General features: G+C 37.8%; 1 protein-coding gene across 9 annotated transcripts in view; it reads left to right on the plus strand.

Annotated features, from left to right (window-relative positions):
• LOC137619491 (adenylate cyclase type 1-like) overlaps window positions 1-22122 on the plus strand; it is a 423950-nt gene extending 401828 nt beyond the window's left edge. For 6 of the 9 annotated variants that reach the window (XM_068349561.1, XM_068349560.1, XM_068349564.1 and 3 more), the window contains one exon: window positions 21532-22122. In XM_068349561.1, coding sequence (XP_068205662.1) covers window positions 21532-21866 — 335 coding nt within the window. In that variant the 3' untranslated portion in view covers window positions 21867-22122. The remainder of the gene's footprint in view (window positions 1-21531) is intronic. The other 3 variants (XM_068349568.1, XM_068349566.1, XM_068349567.1) reach the window with 1 other exon arrangement.
• The last annotated feature ends 1242 nt before the right edge of the window (window positions 22123-23364 follow it).

A 23364-nucleotide genomic window follows, 5' to 3' on the forward strand; every position in this document is an offset into this window, starting at 1 on the left:
TAGACAATATAGATCATCTCTCCTCACTCTTGGGCTTATACTACTTGGTTAGACACTGCAGAGTTGATGAAATTACTGGTTTTTCCTTCTGGGAAAACAAAACTACACCGTTCTTTCGTGATAGGGATAATACGCTACCACGAGGCTCAGTGACCCTCGGTCATTGGATTCTTGTTTGTGTATCACAAACAGGGCTTTTTGGGTTCCCAAAGTTTTCTCACCGCCAGCGAAATCAGACGGATCCGCTTCAAGGTGGCCAGGTTTATGCATTGAATCCGGCACACTCACGAGAATTCATCTCCCATGAACGTATATGTTTTTCATCTACACTTCGTTCATACTATAGGAAGGTTTGCGAGCAAATTGCCTCAGGGAAAAGGTTGCTGCTTTTATTGCTACCTTTTCCCTTGTTGTCCCACTATTATGGGGCTGCTCACGAGCCGACTTTGCTTGAATAGGAACTACGCTAGTTAGTCTCCTGAAGCAAATTGTATCTCGGATGTGGTAGGGCCGGCAGATCCTTTGAATCTCTACCCCCTCCCTCTAGTGGGAGAGACTATCTCCTGAGGTTACTGTGACTCTCTCCCTCTTAGAGAACGAAATTCAGTACTGTCTAAGCAACAGCCATAGCAATTTACTTGCTATGATTCAAGTCGGCCCTGTATGGGTGAGTGACGAGAATAACAGAGGTATAGAAAATTTGTGTTCTCCCAATCTCTGTTGGCCTTATTCTATCGAATCTTAGTGACAACACATTCAACCTCCATCTGCATCTGTTCCGGGGAAACTTTTTTTTTTTTTAAACCTCCATCTGCATCTGTTCCGGGGAAACTTTTTTTTTTTTTTTTTTTTTTTTTTTTTTTTTTTTTTTTTTTTTTTTTTTTTGACACCATGTGACTCAGTCTTGTTCATGAAGTCTGTGATGACCTTCTGCCGTAACCGGAGCTCTTACTTTAGCCGGAATGGTTTTGAAAGAATATATTCCTTTCTCATGGGAGAACCCCTTCCACGAGCTCAAAATAATTGGTTTATGTTTTTTTCGCATAATAAAGAGAGTCCAGACTTTAGCTACAAGGATACTATCTTGAATCTTCCATCTTCCTTCAGGAAATGAGAAGCAGTCTCTATCTTCTTCCTCATGATTGGTACATCCGATCTCATATGAAGGCGAGGGACGCCGGATACCGCCAACCTTCATCGGTCAGAAGTCTCTACTTTTAGTCTCTCCTTGTGAGATGAGCTTTACCTTCAAACCTTGTCATGCAAGGGAGGATTTTGCAACCAATCAGTTAGCGTCCTATATAGGATCGGACCTCGGCCTACTGACTTATTTTAGAGTTTCAAACTCCTGCAAGACATCTCCTTCCACCTTCCATTTACCTCAATCTATAATTCGAGTGATCGAAGGAATGACTCGAAGGTAATATCCTATACGGATATCTGTAGTCTGTGTCATCACCCTGTAGAAACTTCTGCAGGTCCGACAAGACTGCATCAGTCCCCGTCGAATGCCACCTCTAAAGGACTAGCCAGTTCCCAGGTCCTTCGGCACTAAGGATCGTCCTTCCCTTGGTTCTCTACAAGATCTGAGCAAGTAACAGTCCTCATTAAAAGACTGGCTGACGAGAATCTCCCCCAAGGAGTAGATCTCCTCATTCTTCTGGAATTGAAGCTTCCTATAGAGGCATCAAAGAAAGGGGGGGAGGCCACATACAGGACCATATGTCCTTAGGACTATGATCAGAGCACAAATGATACCATCTCTTAATCCCCTAAGAGGCACCATCTTCCTTTGGGAAAGTGCTGGAGGGAATGACTGATTCGTCAGTTTCCTGTTCGCCGGAAAACACTTCCTTCTCCTACGTGGCCTTCCCTTCGGGGTATCCTGTCTACGGGTTTGGATTTTATAGAATCCACCCCTTCTGCAGGAGTCTTCCTCCTACAGCCTCTATTGTAGAGGTCATCATTTGGGGAGTGGAATGAAATATCAATGACAAGCATTGATCTTTTTTTTGCAAGAGAAGGACTACTGCCTCCTGTTGGATTCCCTTTTACGAGCAATTTTATCTGAGAAAGGAATATATGTATACCCCCTCTTTCATGCAGACTTATAGTCGGATTTGTCTCATTAAGAGACTCAACTAATACCTCGGCCTAGTCTCAGCAAGGTAAGAAGGCAGGTCACATACAGTGGCACGTCTATGACTCTGGGAAACTCATTACGGACTTCCTTACAACTAGATGTTCCGTAGTGTGGGTCGAGTGAAGTCTGTTTTTTCCTTTTCTCAAGAGTGCTATTCTAGTCATGCACTCAAAATTGCCAACGAAGGAACTCACGCTCTTAGAGTTGGGCAACGGAAGACCTTTGCTCATCCATCAAGCATCTCCTCCAATCTTTGCTCTCCATGGAGTTTGAACCGATTTCCCGTAATGGGGTAATACAGTCTCCTATGGTACGGGTGGCTCTATACTGCAGATATTCCCCTAATCCCAAAGACAGGTCTTTCCCAGTGTGACACTCGACCAAAAGAGAGATGTACCCTATGAGTCTCCCTCAACATCTCTCGCTCACAGCAAGAAACCAAGTAACATCCTATCTTGTTCCGGGCAGCTTGAACCTCAGGCTCAAGCTCTCCAACTGGGAACCTGCTGCTTGAGGACATACCTTTAAGAGTAGATTATCTAACCCCAAGGGTCTAGTATGTTTCGCTGACCCTGAATGACCCAAGTGAGTGCATTATACTCCCATTACTGACTGGGGCCCACTGGATCATATATTCGTCAATATAACCAGAGGTTATATTGAGGCCATACCTCTGGAAAACAAAAACAATGAAAGAGCACACTCCTTAGGTTCAGCAGGCCTCGCTAACCCTAGGAAGGTCAAAGGAGGTTGTAAGGATTGTGTTTGTGAAGGGAACACAGGCCCTAATATCAGTCATGGAATCCCTCTCCTCCTCCTCATAGAGAAGACCCAAAGCTCAGAACATTTTAGGGCAGAATCCGTCCATAACGTTTTCAAGCAGCTCCTTTGTGATACAAACCATGCCATTAGTAGGGTGGATATGTGTCTAATCTTCACCTCACCCTACCTATAAGACGTGACCCACCGAAGACCCGATACGGTTTTTCTATCGCTCCTGTGGTAGTAACACAAGGGGTTTAATAATACCTCGGGCTCCTTGTTGGACAAGTAGCAGAAGGTTAAAGGCATTAGCTACCCATAGCAAGACTGGGAATAATGAAAGTATGCCTGGCTCTTTTACTTTCATCATTTTCCCCTCCTTTGGGGAACAAGGCCATGGGTCCCTTTGTAAATCTGGCTTCATCCTCTGTTGGTAATAACCACTTCCCTTGTGTAACCAAGTACGTATAGTTTATGTTTGTATACTTGTACACGTCCCCAACGCCTCCTGTAAGATAGGCCTCGGGAAACATCTTTTTATGTGTATGGTTCCTATTTAAACTAGGAACATGCTTACTCAGATGTTCTTATGATCTCTCTCACAACTTCTTTAGTTGCTCAGCCTGTTATCAAACTCGCTTGTATTAATAATCCAGGTGGCAAGGTTTCCCTCAATTTCAGTTTAATACTACTAGTGTTAGATCTTAAAATCGTTACAGGTTCTTTTAATAAGTAAAATAAATGTCAACAACAACCAATTAAATATGGGAAATGAATATAGAAAGAAACTCACGAAAAAACATAACACATTTATTCACAAACTCGTAAAGAAAATCAATGTTACTTCTTCGGTTACTTAACTGACAAATCAAACCAATTAAACACCAACAGAAAAGGGGAACAGTCAGTAAGGTAGAAATACTTTAGGGATAGTTTTCTGCAGCTGCTGAGACGATGATGGTACGGAGAATTCAGGCTTGAGAACGATGCAGAAGGGCGGCTGAAGTTCAGATGAAACTGGCACGATGACCGGATTCGAAGACGTCACAAAAGGGGTGGCATCAAGATGGGACATCAGAGGTCTTCTTCCAAAAATTCGATGATACTGTTGAAGTAAGGCTTGAGAACGTTGCAGGAGGGCGGCTGAAGTTCAGATGAAACTGGCACGATGACCGGATTCGAAAACTTCACAAAAGGGGTGGCATCAAGATGGGACATCAGAGGTCTTCTTCCAAGAATTCGATAGTAGTAAGGCTTGAGAACATTGCAGGAGGGGGGCTGAAGTTCAGATGAAACTGGCACGATGAAAGGATTCGAAAACTTCACAAAAGGGGTGGCATCAAGAAGGGTCATCAGAGGTCTTCTTCCAAGGATTCGATGATACTGTTGAACGAAGGCAGGCTGCAGACAGTGTTGGCTACTTCTTGTCACAAGCAGGGAGGGCTGGCTGCTTCAGCTTGTCTCTTCTTCTCGGCTATAGCAGGATCTTTTGGAGATAGACTTTTGTTGTCTGAAGGGAAGGATAGAATCTGGCTCTATCATACTTCTGGTCTTCTCTGTTTCTCATCTTGCTAGGAGTTGGATCGTATCTGCTTCAGACATAGTTCCTCTCTTGTCTTATGTCCTGTCCTATCTCTCTTGGACAATCTCTTCTTGAAGTTTATATACCCATGTATGGGCAGAGTTAATTACAGTGGGCAGTGGTCATCTCCATTGAAGGCATTCTTTTTAACAATTCTGCATCTCTATTGGCTTCCTCAAAAACGCCCACTTCGATCACGCCATGGAAACTTCTAGAAGAAATTTCTGATGCAATTCGGACCACGTATTAAGCCGTAACAAAAGGGCAGCACGTGTCCTTCCACGATGACATATATCCTAAACAAGGATTTCCCTCAGGCTCGGTTTCTCAAAATATGCTGACTCCACTTATTAAGACGATGACATCTTGATCAAACAGGACAGTTTCCTTATCACGGCAGGCGCTCTCAGGGAGGCTCGGTTTACTTCCAAAATGCAGATGAAGATGAAGAGATGACAAGATTGCCCAAACAAGGCCACAGCCGAATCTCGTCTCGCCTCGCTGCTCACACTGGGAATAGATATTTTTGTCTTTTAAATATCTCATTTTAAAAGTATTATGTCTACCCATGACAACTAGGTAAACCTGGGTCAATGACTAAGCCAGTAGTCGAACATAGCACCCTCTTAAGAGTGAGTCTTTCACTTAAATAACGAAAGGTTTGTTAGTATGGGAACAAATGACAAATTCGGGGATAATTTGTATTTTTCCCTAACTAATACAAACCTGTAGTTATTTATATAAATTGGCCTGCCATCACTTGTCCCCCTGTAAGTCCTGCTTGCAATAAAAAAGTGATGTGGTTCGTTGAACCATGAATAGGTATAGGTGGCTGGGTAGCCCCCAGCCACCCCTTACCTACCCACTATTAATGGTTAGGTAGGGGTGCCACCCTGCACTTTAAATCTAATGGCTACCTTGCAGCTCTGCAGAAAGCATATTCCACATAAATAACTACAGGTTTGTATTAGTTAGGGAAAAATACAAATTATCTCTAAATTTGTCATATTTATATATACAGTCCTTTTAACTGGTACCCTCAGGACTTTGCAGTTGCCAGAAAATCAAATATGTGGTATAAGGTGACCCCTTAAAAAGGCCATAAAAACTTACGTAAACCTCTTATTATATTGCCAAAGTGACCGCAAACAATTCATGCACATGCTAGACAGGGAAGAAAAACAATACCAATTGCTTAAAACAGTAAAAGAAAGGAAGACAAAGAATTAAGGTATGTATTCATGCAACGTGCAATCTCGCATATGGTGCAATCCCCAAATTTTCACCACAAAATTTTTATTTTATCATGTATCTCTTATACTGTATCATATAAGTCCCTTTTTTAAATCAAATTATAATAAATTAATCTCATTTCTCTATCTCTTTAGCCCAGCTTCAGGTTCAATAAGTTACAAAATTAAAAAAGAATGATAAAAGTATTTCATCATTAGTAATGCATACAGCTATTAATAACTGGAGAATCAGCTGTTTTGTTTTGAACAACTAATTTCGATAACAACCGCTTTTTTCCTTGCATTTCAACTTTCGTACGATAGTACAGTATTCAATTACCATAGTTGTTACAAATGACATTAAGTAGTATATGACTTGGTATATTACCTTCTACCATTTCTCGTTATGATTAAAAAATTGGCAAAGAAATACACTGTTAAATTTAAGCAACAAGCTGTAGCTGAAGCTGGGAAAACAAACATTGCTCAAGCTGTTGCCATTGAGGAAAGCTGTGTCCAAGAATTGAGAAAAACCAAAAGAAAAAGTATTTGATTGTGTATTTGGTTTATGAAAGGTAAACCAAATTGTGCAGAAACTACTTGAAGAATTGAAAGAAGTGGTTGATTGTTTCCTTAGCTTTGTAATCAAGAAGCACACAACTAAGACTATAAAATTATTGTATCGATAACAGGGATGAAACGTCCCTAAACTTAGATATGCCATTAAACTCGATAATAAATCAAATATTAGAGAAGTATTTTTACCAGAAAATTTATATATCTTTATATGATAAATGGAAATGATAGTTCAAGTAATGATTATTTCTTTTAGCAAGTGAGAAAAATTTGTTCATTAGTTTGCCTTGATCAACTGTTTTGGAAACCATAGATGGTAGTCTTGGTCATCCTATGAACGTAAACAATGACAAAGATTTATATTTGTTATGTTCTTATTTCATAATATAATACTAATATGTGAATACTATTTGCATTATTATTGGATACAGTTGAGAAAACTTAAGTTGTATCAAAATCCTGTTCCAGAGCCAGAGTGTGGCGAGTGTAATTTTATTTGTTTTCTTTTCTTCAACTGCTTTAAGCATTTGTTTTCCATTTACTGTTTGCTAGTGTATCTTACGAGCAAGTATAAAAAAGTAACAACATTCTTACATACAATAAGAACTTTTTTCCCATTTTCTAATTTTACTTTTTTATATTTTTTCAAACCTTGAAATTACATGAACATACAATAAGAACTTTTTTCCTTATTATTTGATTTTTTGTATTTTTCATCATTTTCTAATTTTGTAATTTTTTATATATTCTTTTTCAAGTAAAATTACATTGCACAACACGCTATTCATCGGAATCTGATGAATGGAGGGAGAGGGGACTGTGACCCTCAACTGTTGATGCAATCCCAGATGTTGGATAGTCAGCTCTTGGTTTCCTTGTTTGCTCAAATAGTAGTCCTAAATCAGCTTGTTGGAAGGATCTTGCTTTCTTCAAAAGGAAATTATTCTTTATGATATGAATTCACATCAATTTAGAAACGTTATTTATTCTTATGTGGATACAAACTATTGAGTCATTTATATGGGGTTACTAATCATGTTTTCTATGACTGGCCAATCAAAATTTGGTTGATTGCGTCATGTTTCATGGTGGGTAAATGCTGCGCATATGCAAGGAGCAAGTGGGAGGTTACTCACAGTGTCTTCTCACAACAAAGCTGGTTGCGTAGTGAAGAGGCTTTTCTCTCATTTAAGGCCAATTTACACAACACGTTTTCTTTCCAACAGGCAGGCCTGTGGCTAAACGCCGTCGAAATGTTGTACATTCACACGAGACGTTCCTCGTTCGTTTACCCCGGCGCGGTTTTCATTGTTTACTTAAATTCTGTCACATGAATATCATGGGAGATGATTCTCTCAGCATTAGAAATTTGGCGATAATTGCTCTTTTACTAGAAGAGAAGGAGGAAGAGGGATTCCAACGAAAAAGGGAAAGGATATTGGTACATCAGTCATTAAAGAAAAGAAAGAGGGAGGGAGAGTTGTGGACACTGTATAAAGAACTTGCAGATGATGAAGTGATATTTTTTCAATATTTCAGAATGTCAAAGGCAAAGTTGATCTGTTTGCTACAAAAGATTCAAATGGGCCAACTCAGGAAGAACATAAATTGCCAAGAAGCCATATCTCCAAAGGAAAGACTTGGTTTGCTTACGGTAAAAAATTGCAAACAATGAAAGAATTTCATTAAGGAAATGATTCACAATACAGATGAAACTTTATTAAAACAAAATGTTATCCTTGCTCTCATCTCTAAAAACAAATTTTCTTATTTCACAAAGAAAATTTTTCATCATGTCAAACAACTCCTCATACCTTCACACAAGTTCAATTAACTTCTCATCCATGGTTTCAACTGTCAACAACGAACTAACTGTACACTATGAGGAAAAGTCGAGGTTGCAGGCCTTGGAAATGAACGGGTACGATACGCATCCTCGTTCACATGAAGTATCATCCACCTGTTGGTTGAGTGGCTGATGGCCGTCTAACCGGCCGGGTTTTTTTGGGAAGAGAGGTGAGCCGACTCGGACGGCTGACGACCGTGGGCCGCCATCAACCTGACGGGTCGTATGAACAGTTGCATTTGAATACACGTAAGAAAGCTAGACGCCGCTTAAACGACGGCCTGTCTGTTGGAAAGAAAACGAGCCGTGTGAATCAGCCTTTAATCTCTATGATCGAGCTTTTCGCATTCATCTCGCCGGGTTACCCTCTTAGTGTGTTGCGCTCTTGACTTTATTCTTAATTTATGGTCATTTGAATGTCTATTCATTAACTTTGAGTAAGAGTGAGTGTTTATGTCCAGTAAATCTCAGTATTTACGTCTTTGCCCAGGGCAGGGTAGCAAGGTTTGTGGCGTCCTTATGAGCCAGGCGGACATGGACGCACATCCTCTATGTCCCTCTTGCCGAGACAAGAGATGTTTAAAAGAATCTCCATGTACAGTGATCCCTCGCTACTTCGCAGTTCGACCATCGCGGATTCACCACTTTGCGGATTTTTTTCATAACGCATGTATATACATATATCGCGGATTTTCCGGAAATTTCGAAAATACCGCGATGTGCGAGATTGGAGAAAGTAAGGAAAATTGAATCATGATTGATTTTCATTATAAATGAAACTTTGAGGAGCAACAAAGATATCATTTGTTAGAGAGAGAGAGAGAGGGGTAAGGAATGGGAGGTAGTGAAAAGTAGCCCACGAGAGAGAGAGAGAGAGAGAGAGAGAGAGAGAGAGAGAGAGAGAGAGAGAGAGAGAGAGAGAGAGTGTGTGTGTGTTGTTTTAAATGTAATAAACAAAAAAATTTGATAGGTTATAACACATTGGTGCTTATGTAATATCAACTGTATAGACGGTTTGAATAACTTAAGAAATGGTATACAGTAAACGATACTTTGTTAGTGTATTCGTACGCTCTCAAGAGCGGCAGCTAGACGTCAGCTAATCTGATCACAGCCAAAAGTAAAACAAAAAGAAGTCAACAATACTCGATTTTTAAAACACACCCGAAATTTAAAAACAAAATTACACGCTTTCTTAATGTGCAATTAACTATTTAAAGAGTAGCAATTTTCTAGAGTAAAATGATGTTTCCCAAAAAATAGTGGTTTGCTGATGAAATCGGATGCCGTATTTTTAGCAACGATTGAAATGGATGTAAACTCGGCATAATTTTTTCGTTTCGTATTTAATTGACACTAAGAAAACTAATTTTAGTTTCTTCATCTATATGTAAGTATTGTATAACACGAAGAGAGAGAGAGAGAGAGAGAGAGAGAGAGAGAGAGAGAGAGAGAGAGAGAGAGAGAGAGAGAATGAATCAGCTGTTGTAATCGAATGCCGTGTTTTTGTTTCGTGAGAATTTCATCGCCACGACTAACAACAACATACTGTACTGAACTTTACAGTATTATACAGACTACTGTAATATGATAAAGTAGAATATTTGTAATAACCTATTTTATATGAAATGGGGCTATTTTTTTTCTCTTTAAAATTTACATTTACATACGTAAAACAATCTCTCTCTCTCTCTCTCTCTCTCTCTCTCTCTCTCTCTCTCTCTCTCTCTCTCTCTCTCTCTCTCTCTCTCTCTCTCTCTCTCTCTCTCATAAATTGTTTTCCTGCTTTGCTATGTATGTATGATTTTATATAGATACGGTAAATAATATTTGTAATAACATATTTTCTAAAAGCTTTTACTGTAATATCATTATTTATCACTTTCATCATGCGCGTTAAATGCCTTCGTTTGTTTATTACGATCGAAGATGAAGCGTACTTTATGACGCCGCCCATAAAGAAAAACATTTCATTTGGAAGTCCTAAGAAAAATTAAGTAAAACATTGGTAATAACAAAATCAACATACTGTATAATCAATATAATCGATGCAAATACTAACCTATACACAGATGTGTACACTAAATGCGTTTGTTTCTTCATTATGATCAGAGATAAACGTAAACAAAACATTGGTTGCCATATTTTTATCGTGCTTTTTGGCGTGTTTAGGAAACGCATGATATAAAATCGCCTTTAATATTTGTGTGTGTTTTAGTTTAGGGTACTGTTGTACATGCATTAAGTGTTCTGTACATTAAATGGTAGTTTGTTAACAGTACTACGTACAAGGGAAGGTTTTAAAAGTCTGAATATACATGTTAAATAAATAGGTAAATATGGTGTCACTACTTCGCGGATTTTCACCTATCGTGGTCGGGTCTGGAACCTATCTACCGCGATAAACGAGGGCTCACTGTAACTATTGTAGGGATTAGTCTCCCTCTCAATGGGAGAGCTATGCTTCTCAGCACAGGAAATAAAAGAGATTATGTAACAGTCTCTCCACCTGACAGGAGTTAGAGAAGCATCTCTTCCTAGGCGGCGAGAACCTCCCTTCAATTTTACGTGGTGAGAGTAATCAGAAGCCTTATCTTTACGTGTAGCAACCTATTAAAGTGAGAGTTAAGTTTAAGATATGTATAATAACCCATCAAGTTATCAGAACCGGGAAGCCTTGGAGTATGACTGCAGTTGATGCCGTCTAGCCACCCCTATTATAAGCTTCTAAGGATCTCTTTAGACTCTAGAGTAGACCTCAGCTTAGGGACCCTCTCATCATAAGGCCTATTAAAGTGAGAGTTAAGTTTAAGATATGTACAATAGCCCATCAAGTTATCAGAACCGGATGTCCAAAATATTCAAGATAATTGCTACATAATGTGCAGCCAACAAATCGTGTTGACAAGAAAGGTTACAGATGGTTTCAAATTATTGGAACCTAGATATATGTCTACTGTAGGCTCTAGAGCCTTTAAATATGCAGCTCAAAGACTATACAATAAGGTCCCACTAGACATCCAAAAGATTGAAGATATGGCTTTCAAGAGAAAACTGATGTCTTTCTTGTTCTATAAGGGCTTTGATATTGTGGATTTGCTTTGGAAAAAACATGATAAAATGACTGTGGAGGTCCTATAGAGAGTTGGGTTCCCCGGCTGTATAGGAGCAGAAAAACAGCCCTTTAACTAAAGTAAGTAAATGACACACATACACAAAAGAATGTCAAATACGCACAGTGAAACCTTGAGGAGCCAGGTCTCTGCTCATCATACATCATCATACAGTATAAATGAATATATGTGGTGTATAAGATGATCCCTCTAGAGGGAGCCTAGAGTTGAGAAAGCTTTTCTCCCAAGTCAAAAGGCAACAGTATTGAATGAAGAAATTATACATTTTTCAACACGTTCTGGGGAACAAAATTTGCCTTATGATGAGAGGGTCCCTGAGCTAAGGTCTCCTCTACAGAGTCTAAAGAGATCCGTAGAAGCTTATAATAGGGGTGGCTAGACCGCATCAACTGCGGTCATACTCCAAGGCTTCCCGGAACTACGTATTCCTTTCAGCCCACCCTGTCCTTCCTTACCTAGAGTAAGGATGCTGATTAGGATATTAATTGAAACCTATGCTTATCAGGATTCAAGCAGGAGATTTGTTCAGCCAGATTACACTGTACTCGCCGCCATCTCAGCGCAAGATGGCGTCATCACGCCCGTCAACTTTGCTACACGTGAAGAATTTTCTTCACTCACAAGGCAATCCCACAATTCATCCCTGAATATTCCCTGTAAAACATCATGTTCTAACTTTAGGCGTGAGTACTTTTCTCCACAACACAGTAAGGTTGAGGCACCTTTCCTGGGAATTCAGATGGTGGCCAAATTTATGGCCCGACGAAGATGATTGATTTGCATAGAATGGTCGATTATTCAGGGATTTCCCCTTCATGTACCATGGAAGGTGAAGGTAGAAAAGAAGACGAAAAAGGGACTTTTCAGATAATAAACCTTTTGCTTGTAGTGAACTAGATATGAAAGAAGTACATCCTGAGGATGAACAGGAAATAGATTCATCAGACCTGTCTCCACCCTCCATATCTTGCCATAATGTGCTAACGAATGAAGAATTGGGAGGATATTTGAGACAAACAAGGTTTTTCTTATAACTCTAATAAAAGATTAACAACCTCATCCTCCACCTAAGAAATGTGACAGAGTCTATCCAAGAGAAACCTGTCACGGAGGACAAGCCAGAAGAAAGGTTTCAGTCGCAAGCACAGAATCCTAAAATCAATTATGGCCCGAAACTCTCAAAATTAATGGAAGATGCTAAAAGGATTTAACATGCAGGTTTTAGCCTCGATGAATTATCTTAAAGCCAACTGGCCAGGGTTAACACCACTGGCGCTCTCTGAGCAAAGAGATTTATTTGCCCCCTCAGGGGCTTTTCAGAGCCCATTGCAGTTACCAGAGAACTTGGCTAACTTAGTGTCGTCTGCCCAAACAGAGGACGTGACGGCATTCTCTGTTTTTTTTCAGGCCCAGAAATCATGTACATGGAAAGAGCAGCCATGTCTGCGATCCATACCTGTTCATGGCTCAACCATTGGGCTAGAGCAATATGCAATGGCAAAAGATCTTAAAGATCGTGATATTTTACAAAAATGCGAAGATTTGTCACGAGCAGGGTCTAAAACCCTATAATTCATGTTACTTTAGACTGTTTCCCTATGGGGGAACTGTGTCTTGAAAAGAAGGATGAAATCTTGGCCAGATGCACAGAGCAGCTACCCTCTGGGGAGGTGCTAAATCTGAGAAATTTGGATTTGCTGAATTCCCCATATCTGCTCTCCCAGTCAGAAGTAGAGTTGGCGATGGCTAAGATCACAAGATGGGAACAAACAACTTCAGGAAAAGAAGGAACAACAGTGGGTAGACCTGCTGTGCAACACTTGCAGAGGGCTGTATAAGATTCAGAGATACCCAGTAGATAAAACGACTCGAACCAGGGGATTGAGATCCTCTCCCCCTGGAGGCAGGAACCGAAGACTCAATAGCTCCTACTAGTGTAAGAATGTGCCTAGACTTACCACAGTGGGGAATAGATGTTGTATTGTGGAAGGAAGCGCTAATCGGTCGTGGTCCACTTTCTGAACTTTGAAAATGACATGTTCAGGATATGGGCCTCCCTTTTCCCATTTTTTATTCCCTACTTTGGTTAAGTTAGATAATCCTCCACTGTGTAGAGGTCGAGGCAGGTATCCATGGCTTTTTCTAGCCCTGATACTAGATATTCTCTTCTTTAAGAGTATTCTATATCAGACTTGGGCAGGGGAAGAACCTGGTTCAAGCTTCCCAGTTCCCCCAGCACTACAAAAAGGTGGAGGGAACTTTTGGATCTTCCCCACCTCCTTTTCCTTTTTAGTTTTGTAATACTGTATTGGCATAGCTGTTAATTTTGTTTATTGCAGAGTATTGGTTACCCTAGTTGAGGTACCCACTGTAATTTTTACCAAGTCAACCTCAAGGAAGATCTTAAAAATTCTACTTTTTAAGAAAACGCTACTGTTTATAATCTATACCCCTGCTAGGACTCAAGATCGTGACAGGAAGGCGTCAGTGACCTTAGCTGTTAGAATGCCAGAAACCTCAAATCAATCAATTGTGACAGGAAGACTCGTCTTATGAAACGGGCCCCCTTTGACCAATTTTGAAAGGGACCCAGCCCCAATTTGTGACGACCAGATATCTGTCCATAAACTGACAACTTTTGTTTTTTAGGCAAGGATAATCTTTTCCGAACCAGGATTTGATGACAGACCCTTTTTCTCGGGGGAAAGTATTACCCGGCCTGAGAAACAAGGTCTACTATAGTATCCGTGGTGCGAATGGTTTTTAGTGTCAGACAATGTACACGGAACCCCTCCCAGGTCAAAAGAAACTTGGCATCCATAACACCCTGATAATATACCCACTGAGAAGTCAAAAGTTGCCCTCCTGTTTTTACCCATTCATTGGTTAAACTGGGCTTCAGTATTTCGTTACTAGTAGGTAGGTAGTAGGTTGGCACCGCAAGTCTTTGACCAGGTGAGTGTTGTGAGGAGACGCTGTGAACAAATTTCTGCTTGCTCCATGTGTATTCACTGGGTTTACCCAACACGAAGCATGACACAATCTACCAAAGTTTGATTGGCCGGTCATAGAAAACATGATTAGTAGTAACCCCATATAAATGACTCAGGTTTGTATAGGTAGGAAAAATACAAATTATATAAAATTTGTAGTATTTACTATTATATACCAGGCACAACTCAACAAAACATAAACCATAACATTATTCTTATGCTACTTCCCACCAACGCCAATAGATTGCCCACCCGTACATTTTAAACTGGTAATTGCCGAGGAATTCTAGATAATATTCAATGAGTTAATAAAGCTTGTCTGGTGGGTTGGTTAATTGGGTGCAGGTTAAAAGGACTTGCTGTGTATACATACATACATACACATACATACATACATACATTATATATATATATATATATAGTATATAAATTATATACACACAGATAACGTACTCTCAGTTTTATTGTGTTCAATTAAAGTGTTTTTGCTAAAATTCACCAAAGAATCAACATTAATTACTGTATTCTGTGGTCACTTTCGCCATGATTTCCTTGTTCAAAGCAGCAATACTAAGGAAAACAGGTATTTTGCATATTTATATTTAGAAAATATAGCAGCAATTTCCTGTTACACCGTGACTTTTGTCAGGAGACATAATAAATAACTGGAAAAAATGTGCAAGGTTGATGATAATGAATGAAATGTAGCATTGTGAACGATTTTTAAAATTTTTGTTAGAGAATTTTGTCCAATTTATAAAACTGTACTGTATGCAGTTCAAAAAAAATATTCAAGAACTTTTTCCTGATTGTGAGATGTCTGAAGTAGTTTAGAGCATATTCTATTCAAATTGTCTTCTTACTATTGATTATTGATATCATTTTAAGGGTGATCTTGCATCCTTTGTAGTGTTGTCTTATTATTTTCTTTGTTAAAAACTGGAGAAATCCATGTTGGTGAGCTGTTATTACATAGCTGCTAATGTACTGCCAAGTAACGTAATATCAGTAACTACTGGGTAGTACTGTATACTGTATACAGTAATGCAAAAATTGAATTTTATTAATATTTGCTATTTCCTTGTTCATCTGATTTTCATATTGCTTCATCTCCACAAGCTCAGTTTATCGATGTTTAACTCCAAAATTTATTGAAACTTTCCACATTTGCTTTCCTTTTTAAAAGTATATGCCACTAGTAAAGTAATGAAGTAATCTAGCATTTAATGGCAAGGAGTGCTAGGGGATATGTGTTATTCAGTTTTGAAATCAAAAGTATTTCTTTATATCCCAAGTCAAGGGGAGGAGGGTGGGCATGTATAAGAACATCAGATGAGTTTAGAAATAACAAATTTTATTAGAGGTACTCTCCCATTAACGGCGAGGTTATGGAGTAACAACCCCGATGGTAAGCAATCTTGTGAAATAATCTACCCTTAAAGTTGACATCTGGAGCATACAATTTCCTAGTCACAGAATGTCTTGTAGGCTAGCCCTGAAAACATCCTTTATTACTTAAAACATATCTTATGCACTTATATGTTTCCTTGAAAAAGGGATGAATTATATGAAATAGTTGTTAGTATATACACTGCACCTATACTGCAGTAAATTATTTTTTGCAATGAGGCAAGGCTTGAAATTCCATGGCATTTTCTTCAATCAGCTGACTGCAAGCTAGCATACAAAATACTAGCAACTAAGATGAAAAATTTATAGTACTGTATTGTTCAAAACGGGTGTAAGAAATGAGTTAGCAGCTAGAGTGGATAGGAATGTGTTGAGGTGGTTTGGCCATGTTGAGAGAATGGAAAATGGCTGTCTGCTAAAGAAGGTGATGAATGCAAGAGTTGATGGGAGAGAAGTACAAGAGGAAGGCCAAGGTTTGAGTGGATGGATGGAGTGAAGAAAGCTCTGGGTGATAGGAAGATAGATGTGAGAGAGGCAAGAGAGCGTGCTAGAAATAGTAATGAATGGCGAGCGATTGTGATGCAGTTCCGGTAGGCCCTGCTGCTTCCTCCGGTGCCTTAGATGACCGCGGAGGTAGCAACAGTAGGGGATTCAGCGTTATGAAGCGTCATCTGTGGTGGATAACCGGGGAGGGAGGGCTGTGACACCCTAGCAGTACCAGCTGAACTCGGTTGAGTCCCTTGTCAGGCTGGGAGGAACGTAGAAAGGAGAGGTCCCCTTTTTTTTTATTCATTTGTTTGATGTCGGCTACCCCCCAAAATTGGGGGAAGTGCCTTGGTATTTGTATGTATTTTATGAAGAGGAGGGATATAAGGCTACCATCTCAGTCCTCTGTCTTGCATATTGTAGGTGTCTAAGAAAGCAATTAGAAATGCGGGAGTACAATTGTTTTGCAGTAGAGGAGGAAAAGTAAATAAATAATTCAAGGCTCTGAGAGAGAGACTCAAACCTGGGAGGTACAGTGTACCATCAGAACCTTTACTAAATAGTATATTAAAACCACTAGCTACCACCTGAAGAGTTAGACTAGGGTTCAAAACAGTGTAGGTTAGGCCTGAAATATTACTCTGAATCAAAAGCTAATGAAATTTTTTATTAACCACAAAAGGAGTTAATGATATTAAATTCCTTATAGAACTAACAAAATCTAAACTAGTTAGGCTGTAATAAAGACAAAGGCAGCAGTGGGAGTACCATCATCATTCCATCTATAAGGAACAAACGTAGCTTTCCCAGCTAGAATTAGCTGATAAAAATATGATGTCAAGAGAACATCCAATATTATTACCCACAAACAACCATAAGTTAAACAGTTTCCAAACCCTGCATTTAAAGGCTTTTGTTTATTAGAAGTAAAGATAGGTTCAAAGAAGGGAACTTTATTGAAATCTATAACATGTCAGGTAGCTGATTAGTCTTATAAAAGTCAAAACTTCTTTGATGCATAGAGACTAAACCAAACTAAATTAGAATTAGCAGTCATTCTTAGTAACAGTGATAGTTTAACCACTCTTTTCCACAATGAAATGGGGGAATTGAGAGGTATATAATGTATAGTCTTAGAAGCAGCTGTCTCTGAATACCTTGAGAAAGAAGTAACATCATTGGCTTAAAATAACTTATGGGAGTAGCTATAAGATTTAACTTTCCACTTCTCTCAAACCCATTACTTATAACAGGCATGTTAGCTGCTGCATATAAGTTGAGGTTCAGTGACAAAAGGTATAGTCTATGCAATAGCACCTCCAGTGTAGTAGCAATTAAACTTTATTTTTAACCATCTTTCTTTACTGAATAGAAATGTCCCACTATACTCTTTCAGTCTCCTTCATAGTAAGACTCATAATGGTATTAAAAGTTTAGTGTTAATGTTTTCCAACTAGTGTAGACTCACGAGCTAGTGGCCAACCTTGTAGGAGAACAAAACGCACTGTCGTCTAGAACATGATGCAACCAACCAGCTTTAGCTGAAACATCACCAACAACATTAAACAGTTAAGAGAATCCAACAATTTGAAACATCAACTCCATAAGTAAAAAAGAGAGGTTGATTGGGAGTGCATACTTGAGTAAGATGAGGGGTATGATAATTCAGACTACCAACTCAGTCTTCTGCCTTGCAATCTAGATGTCGTAAAGAGTGACCAGGAATGTGAAAATGCAAGAGTTTAACAGTAGAAGGATCTAAAGTAAATTAGGAAAACGAGGCTCTACAAGAGGATCTCGACTCTGTAAGGCACAGTAAACATTCGGAACCCTTACTGAATGAATCACTATGTAATGTGACTATGGCCAGTAGACCTAACTATGGAAGTAAGTTTAGGCTAAACAATCAAGCAGGTAAGTCACACTTGCAGCTTGCAAGTGAAGACTCGCTGGCCTTGTGAAATTAACAAAGGAAGTTTAATAAGAGCTTTTAAGGATCATCACTAACAAAACTTGGCTGGTAAGAGAGTATTTGGCAGATTGTGAGGGAAAGAGAGAGAGAGGACTGGAAAGGTTGAGCTTAGAGAGTGGACTGTACAACAGAGTGGAAAACATATGGATTAGATATGAAAGAAATATTTGCAGGGGAAACAGGAATTAATGGGAAGAACCAATGGATATAATGTGTCAAAAAGAGAAAAGTGGTGGTGAGGTAGAGAGGTGGAAGTCAGTTAAAAGAAAATCTAAGGCATTAAGGACTGGAAAGTAACGCATGCACAGCATGCAGAGAAAAGGTACAGAAAAGAGGAAAAAGATTCTAGGATAAATATAGGTATAGCTATTGGAAGAGCATTAAAGCAATTGAATGAAATGTTAGGAACAAGGAAAGGAGAAAAGGATATCTATAAGATTTCAAACTTGAGAAAAGGCAAAGACAGAATTTGGGATCCTTGGGAGTAGTTGAGGGTAAAGATGGAAATTGATTGCATGGGGATGAAGACATTAAGAGGAAATGGGGAGAATATTTTGAACAACCATTGAATACTGAAAATAGAGAGAGAGAGAGAGAGAGAGAGAGAGAGAGAGAGAGAGAGAGAGAGAGAGAGAGAGAGAGAGAGAGAGAGAGAGAGAGAGAGAATGGGGGGGGGGCTAGTGATGGAGATATGGAATGCAGAAGTGAAGTGGGCATTAAGTAAAATAAAAAAAAAATAGGAAAGCACCAAATCCATCAGTTTCAAACTGAAATGGTCAAGATACTAGCTATAGAAGGGGAAGAATGGATGCTGGATTTATTAAGAGCAATTTAGGAAGAGGAAATAGTGCCTAAAGACTGGGAGAAGAGTCTAATGATATCTGTATTTAAGCAGAAAGGTGATGTTATGAAATGTGGCAACTTCAGTGAAATTAAACTCACATAGCATGGTTTGAAAGTATTTTAGAGGGTATTAGATGAGAGATTGTAAACATTAGGAAAGAGCCGTATAAATTCATGATGGGGAAAGGGACTGTGGAGGCTATCTTTATATTAAGGCACTTATAAGAAAAGAGCCTGGAGGGAATCAGTTCTTCTGTGCCTTTATAGATCTAGAGAAGGCTTATGATAGAATACCAAGGAAAGTGATGGTTTGGTGTTTGAGAAAGAGAAAAGTCCTGAAAAAGTTGGCTATGTCAGAGATGATGTACAAAAGAACAAGGACAAAAGTATTAACAGCTTTTGTGGTTGTCATGCATGTGTTAAGTGAAGAGATCAGAAATAAAAAGTTGTGGGAGTTGTGATATGCAGATGATTTGGTGATTGCTGCTGAAAATGAGAAAGAATTACAGAGAAGGGTTGTAGAGAGGCAAAAGACTTTGGAGAGGGATAACTTGAGAGTAAATGTGGATAAAACTGAAGCTATGGTGAGCAGTAAGGAAGGTAGGGACAGGATAGCCATGCATGATAGTAGAGGCTTTGTTATAAAACAGGTGGGACTATTTAGTGACTTGGGATCTACTACCAGTCAGGAGGCTAAAGTTGATAGTGGGATAAAAGCAGCCAGAGGGGAAGTGGAGGGAGGTAGCAGGAGGGGTATGTGATTCCAATCAAGCTAAAAATCAAGATCTATAGCACAGTAATAAGACCAGTGCTAATGTATGGATTAGAAACCGGGCTCTTAGATGAAAAGAGGAAGCAAAGTTTGAGAGATCAGAGATGAGAATGCTCAGGTGGACTATGGAAATATCACTGCTTGAAAGATTGGAAAATGATAAAATAAAAAGAATGGCAGGCATAGTAAATATTAAAGAGGTGATAAGAGTATCATGACTGAGATGGTGTGGGCATGTGTTGAGGATGGATGGGCGGGGGAGGGCTTGGGAGAAATTTGTTAGGGGGAGAATATAGAGAGAGAGGCAGACAATTAGATGGCGAGATAAAGTGAAGGATGATATGGAGAGAAGAGGTTTGGTGGAAGAGGATGCCTTTGATAGAAGGCATTGGAGAGGACGTATCAGGCAACCAACCCCTTTGTGCAGAGATAATGGTGGGAAAGATCATCATCAACTCTTTAATGAAGTGCTTACTTATTCTCTGGATTTCCCTCTTGAATTAGAAAACCAGTTCCATTAGCACTTGAACATTAAATGTACCTTCCCTGAGAGAAACAGTGACATCGTATTCCTCGCGATGGCCATTTGAAACACAGTGCAATACCTGCGCAGGAATGCTAAGAAATCCAAGAAGGAAGGGAACTTAAAACAATAAAAACTTATCACAGTTTGAAAGGGGATACGCCTCACTATCACCAATGAGATAGAAAAACTGAATAACTGAGCCACCGGTGCTTCTTGCCATTAACTGGTAGTGTGTTTCATGTATCAGTTAAAATGAGAGAAAACAGAAAAATTTTAAATAAATTTTCGGGGTACATGGCGATAAACCGAGCTTCTGGAGAAGAAGCAATATGAACATCAGGGAAGGTTCTTAGAAACAAATGTTTACGTGTTTTATAGCGATACTTTCATTGAAGTTGAGAAAACTTCAAGATATTACTTTTTTATTTTTCAATGTTTTATCCAAGAATTATTATGCTTTACAGTATTTTTCCTAATGGTTCTATTAGCACTGATTGCTACATTTATGGGTTATTCTCCATTCTTCCTGTAGTATCAAAGGTCACTGAAAAGCTTATCTTTAAACATGATATACAATATCTAGAACCTAACACTAATTTATTGACAGCCAATATGCATACAGAAAGCAAGCTATTAGTTGACTTTTGATGCCTTTTAGGTCCATGATTATACTCAAGAAAACTTCACTATGATTATGATTTCAGACTTGAAAAATAGTTTTAAGGCTATTTGATTAGGTTAAAGTTGTGGCTTATGCAAACAAACTTTGTAAAGTAGGCAGTTGATCTCATTCATAGTTCTTAAGTGACTGGAAGTGGAGTGTTGCTGTATTTTTTCAAGTCTAGTCATATGTTGTCCGGTGTTACATAGAGTAGTATTTTTATATTTTATTTTAGGACTTTAGACATGAGTATAATTGTCATATAGAATAAGATAGCAATGTATGTAGATACTCTCCCAAATTGATAAATGAATCTGGAGTATTTTAAACTTTTTTATCAGTAATCTTTATTAATTTTACTTGATTGATGTAGATAAACATTTGTTGAAATAATTAGCAAAATAATTTTATATCAAGAAAACTAATTTTAATAAAATTCCAAATATTACAATTATACTTTTCATTGTTTTGTATTGAAGGGTGTTAATGAATTACAATTGCTTAATGCAGGCAATAGGCATTTGATTTTATAAAATTAAGTTTTAAAATCAATCAAATTTCTCTGTACTATATCCACAATTTACTATTTTCAGGTGCTTTGAGTGATGTAAACTCCATATACAATGACCCTCATCAGTATGATGGTGATATGGATGATACGAGTATGTCTTCACGTGCTTCTTCTAGAATATTTGAATCAGATGCTATTATATCGTTTGATCAGATTAATGCCTATTATGAATCAGAATATGATAATTACAGACCAAGTGCAATGGCATCAGATGGGTTTGACACTGAGCCCCTCTCTGATGTTGATCTAGATGGTATCGAAGGTATGAATCTGCAAAATATTAGGTCAATGTCAGAAAGCATTACAAGAAACTTTGGTCAGCCCAGAAGTGAAACGGATGTTGATAGTGATGTATGATATTGGGTTAAGTCCTTAGTGGAAGACTACTGCATTGAAACTACTGTATAAACAAATATACAACTCGGTACTATGTGAAGAAACGGAAGTATTTTTACTATGGCAACTAACTCCCCCTTACATATATCTGTGGCATGGCCGCATAATTTCAAGTTTCGTTCACCTGGTATTGTTCAAGAAAAGCACAATACGATTTGTAAATATAGTACTGTATATAAAAACATACATGCATATATACTGTATATATACATTCATATATATATATATAAATATATATATATATATATATATATATATATATATATAATATATATAAAATATATATACATATATATATATACATATATATATATACATATATATATATATATATATATATATATATATATATATATATATATATAATATATATATAGTATATATATATATATATATATATTTATACTATATATATATATATATATATATATATATATATATATATATATATATATATATATATATATATAACTTAAAGAAGTGATTTTATGAAAACTTGTTTGAACAATGGCTTTTCAGTCGTTAACATTTGTGATAATAGAAAAGTTGAAATGCAAAAATTGACGATTATATTATTCAATGAGCCTGAGGATTGTATTGTATGTTGAATGTGAATGTTTCAAGTTACATTAGTGTGCCAGTAATGGCTTAAGGTTGTTAGAATATATGTTTAACTTGTGAACACATATAATAAATGTCTTGAGTGTGTATAAGTCTCAGTTTAGAGAAAGATTATAGAAATATTATTGTTACTCGTAATTTGAATTATATAAAGTTTGTTATAGATTGGAAAAGAGCAATATATTAAAAGGCAATCAACTGCTTAATGCACGCATTCAACTTAAACATTTATTCATTATCTTGTTGATGGTGATCTTTTAAAAGTCTTTGTTGAGATAATGCATTTAGGATATGCATATTTTACATATATACAAAACATCAGGTTCTTTGTTCATGAGTAAAACTGCATGTTTATGCTGTATTATTGTGTAATATGTAACAGTTTTTAATTTGATTTTATTTATCATTTGATCTAGAAAAATTAATAGGTCTTCAAGACAATTTATAGTAATGTTGTAATTGTGTGTCAAAATACATTGGCTTTATAAATCATGGTTAATCTTACAAACTAAAGTTATTTAGTTGCAAGCAGTCTTTCTGGGGAAAAGGCAAACTCAGGTTTAACCTGGAAAAACCTATTTACTCTTGGTAATTTTTATACTTGTGGAAAAGAAGGATGATGGTATGGGCTGTTTCTTATCAAGATGACTATATTTTTTCATTCATAATAATCATCCCATTTGTTACACCTAATGTCAAGTGAATAAAGCTTTTGTTTATTACTCTTATTGCTTAATTGAAGTAAATTTATTTCTAAAAGTATAAAAAAGTTTCTTCTCTTGATATTACATTATAGAAGATCCAATAGGGAATATTACAACTCAATCTCTCTCTAATA

Source organism: Palaemon carinicauda, chromosome 26 (genome assembly GCF_036898095.1).
Source record: "Palaemon carinicauda isolate YSFRI2023 chromosome 26, ASM3689809v2, whole genome shotgun sequence".
NCBI lineage: Eukaryota > Metazoa > Arthropoda > Malacostraca > Decapoda > Palaemonidae > Palaemon > Palaemon carinicauda.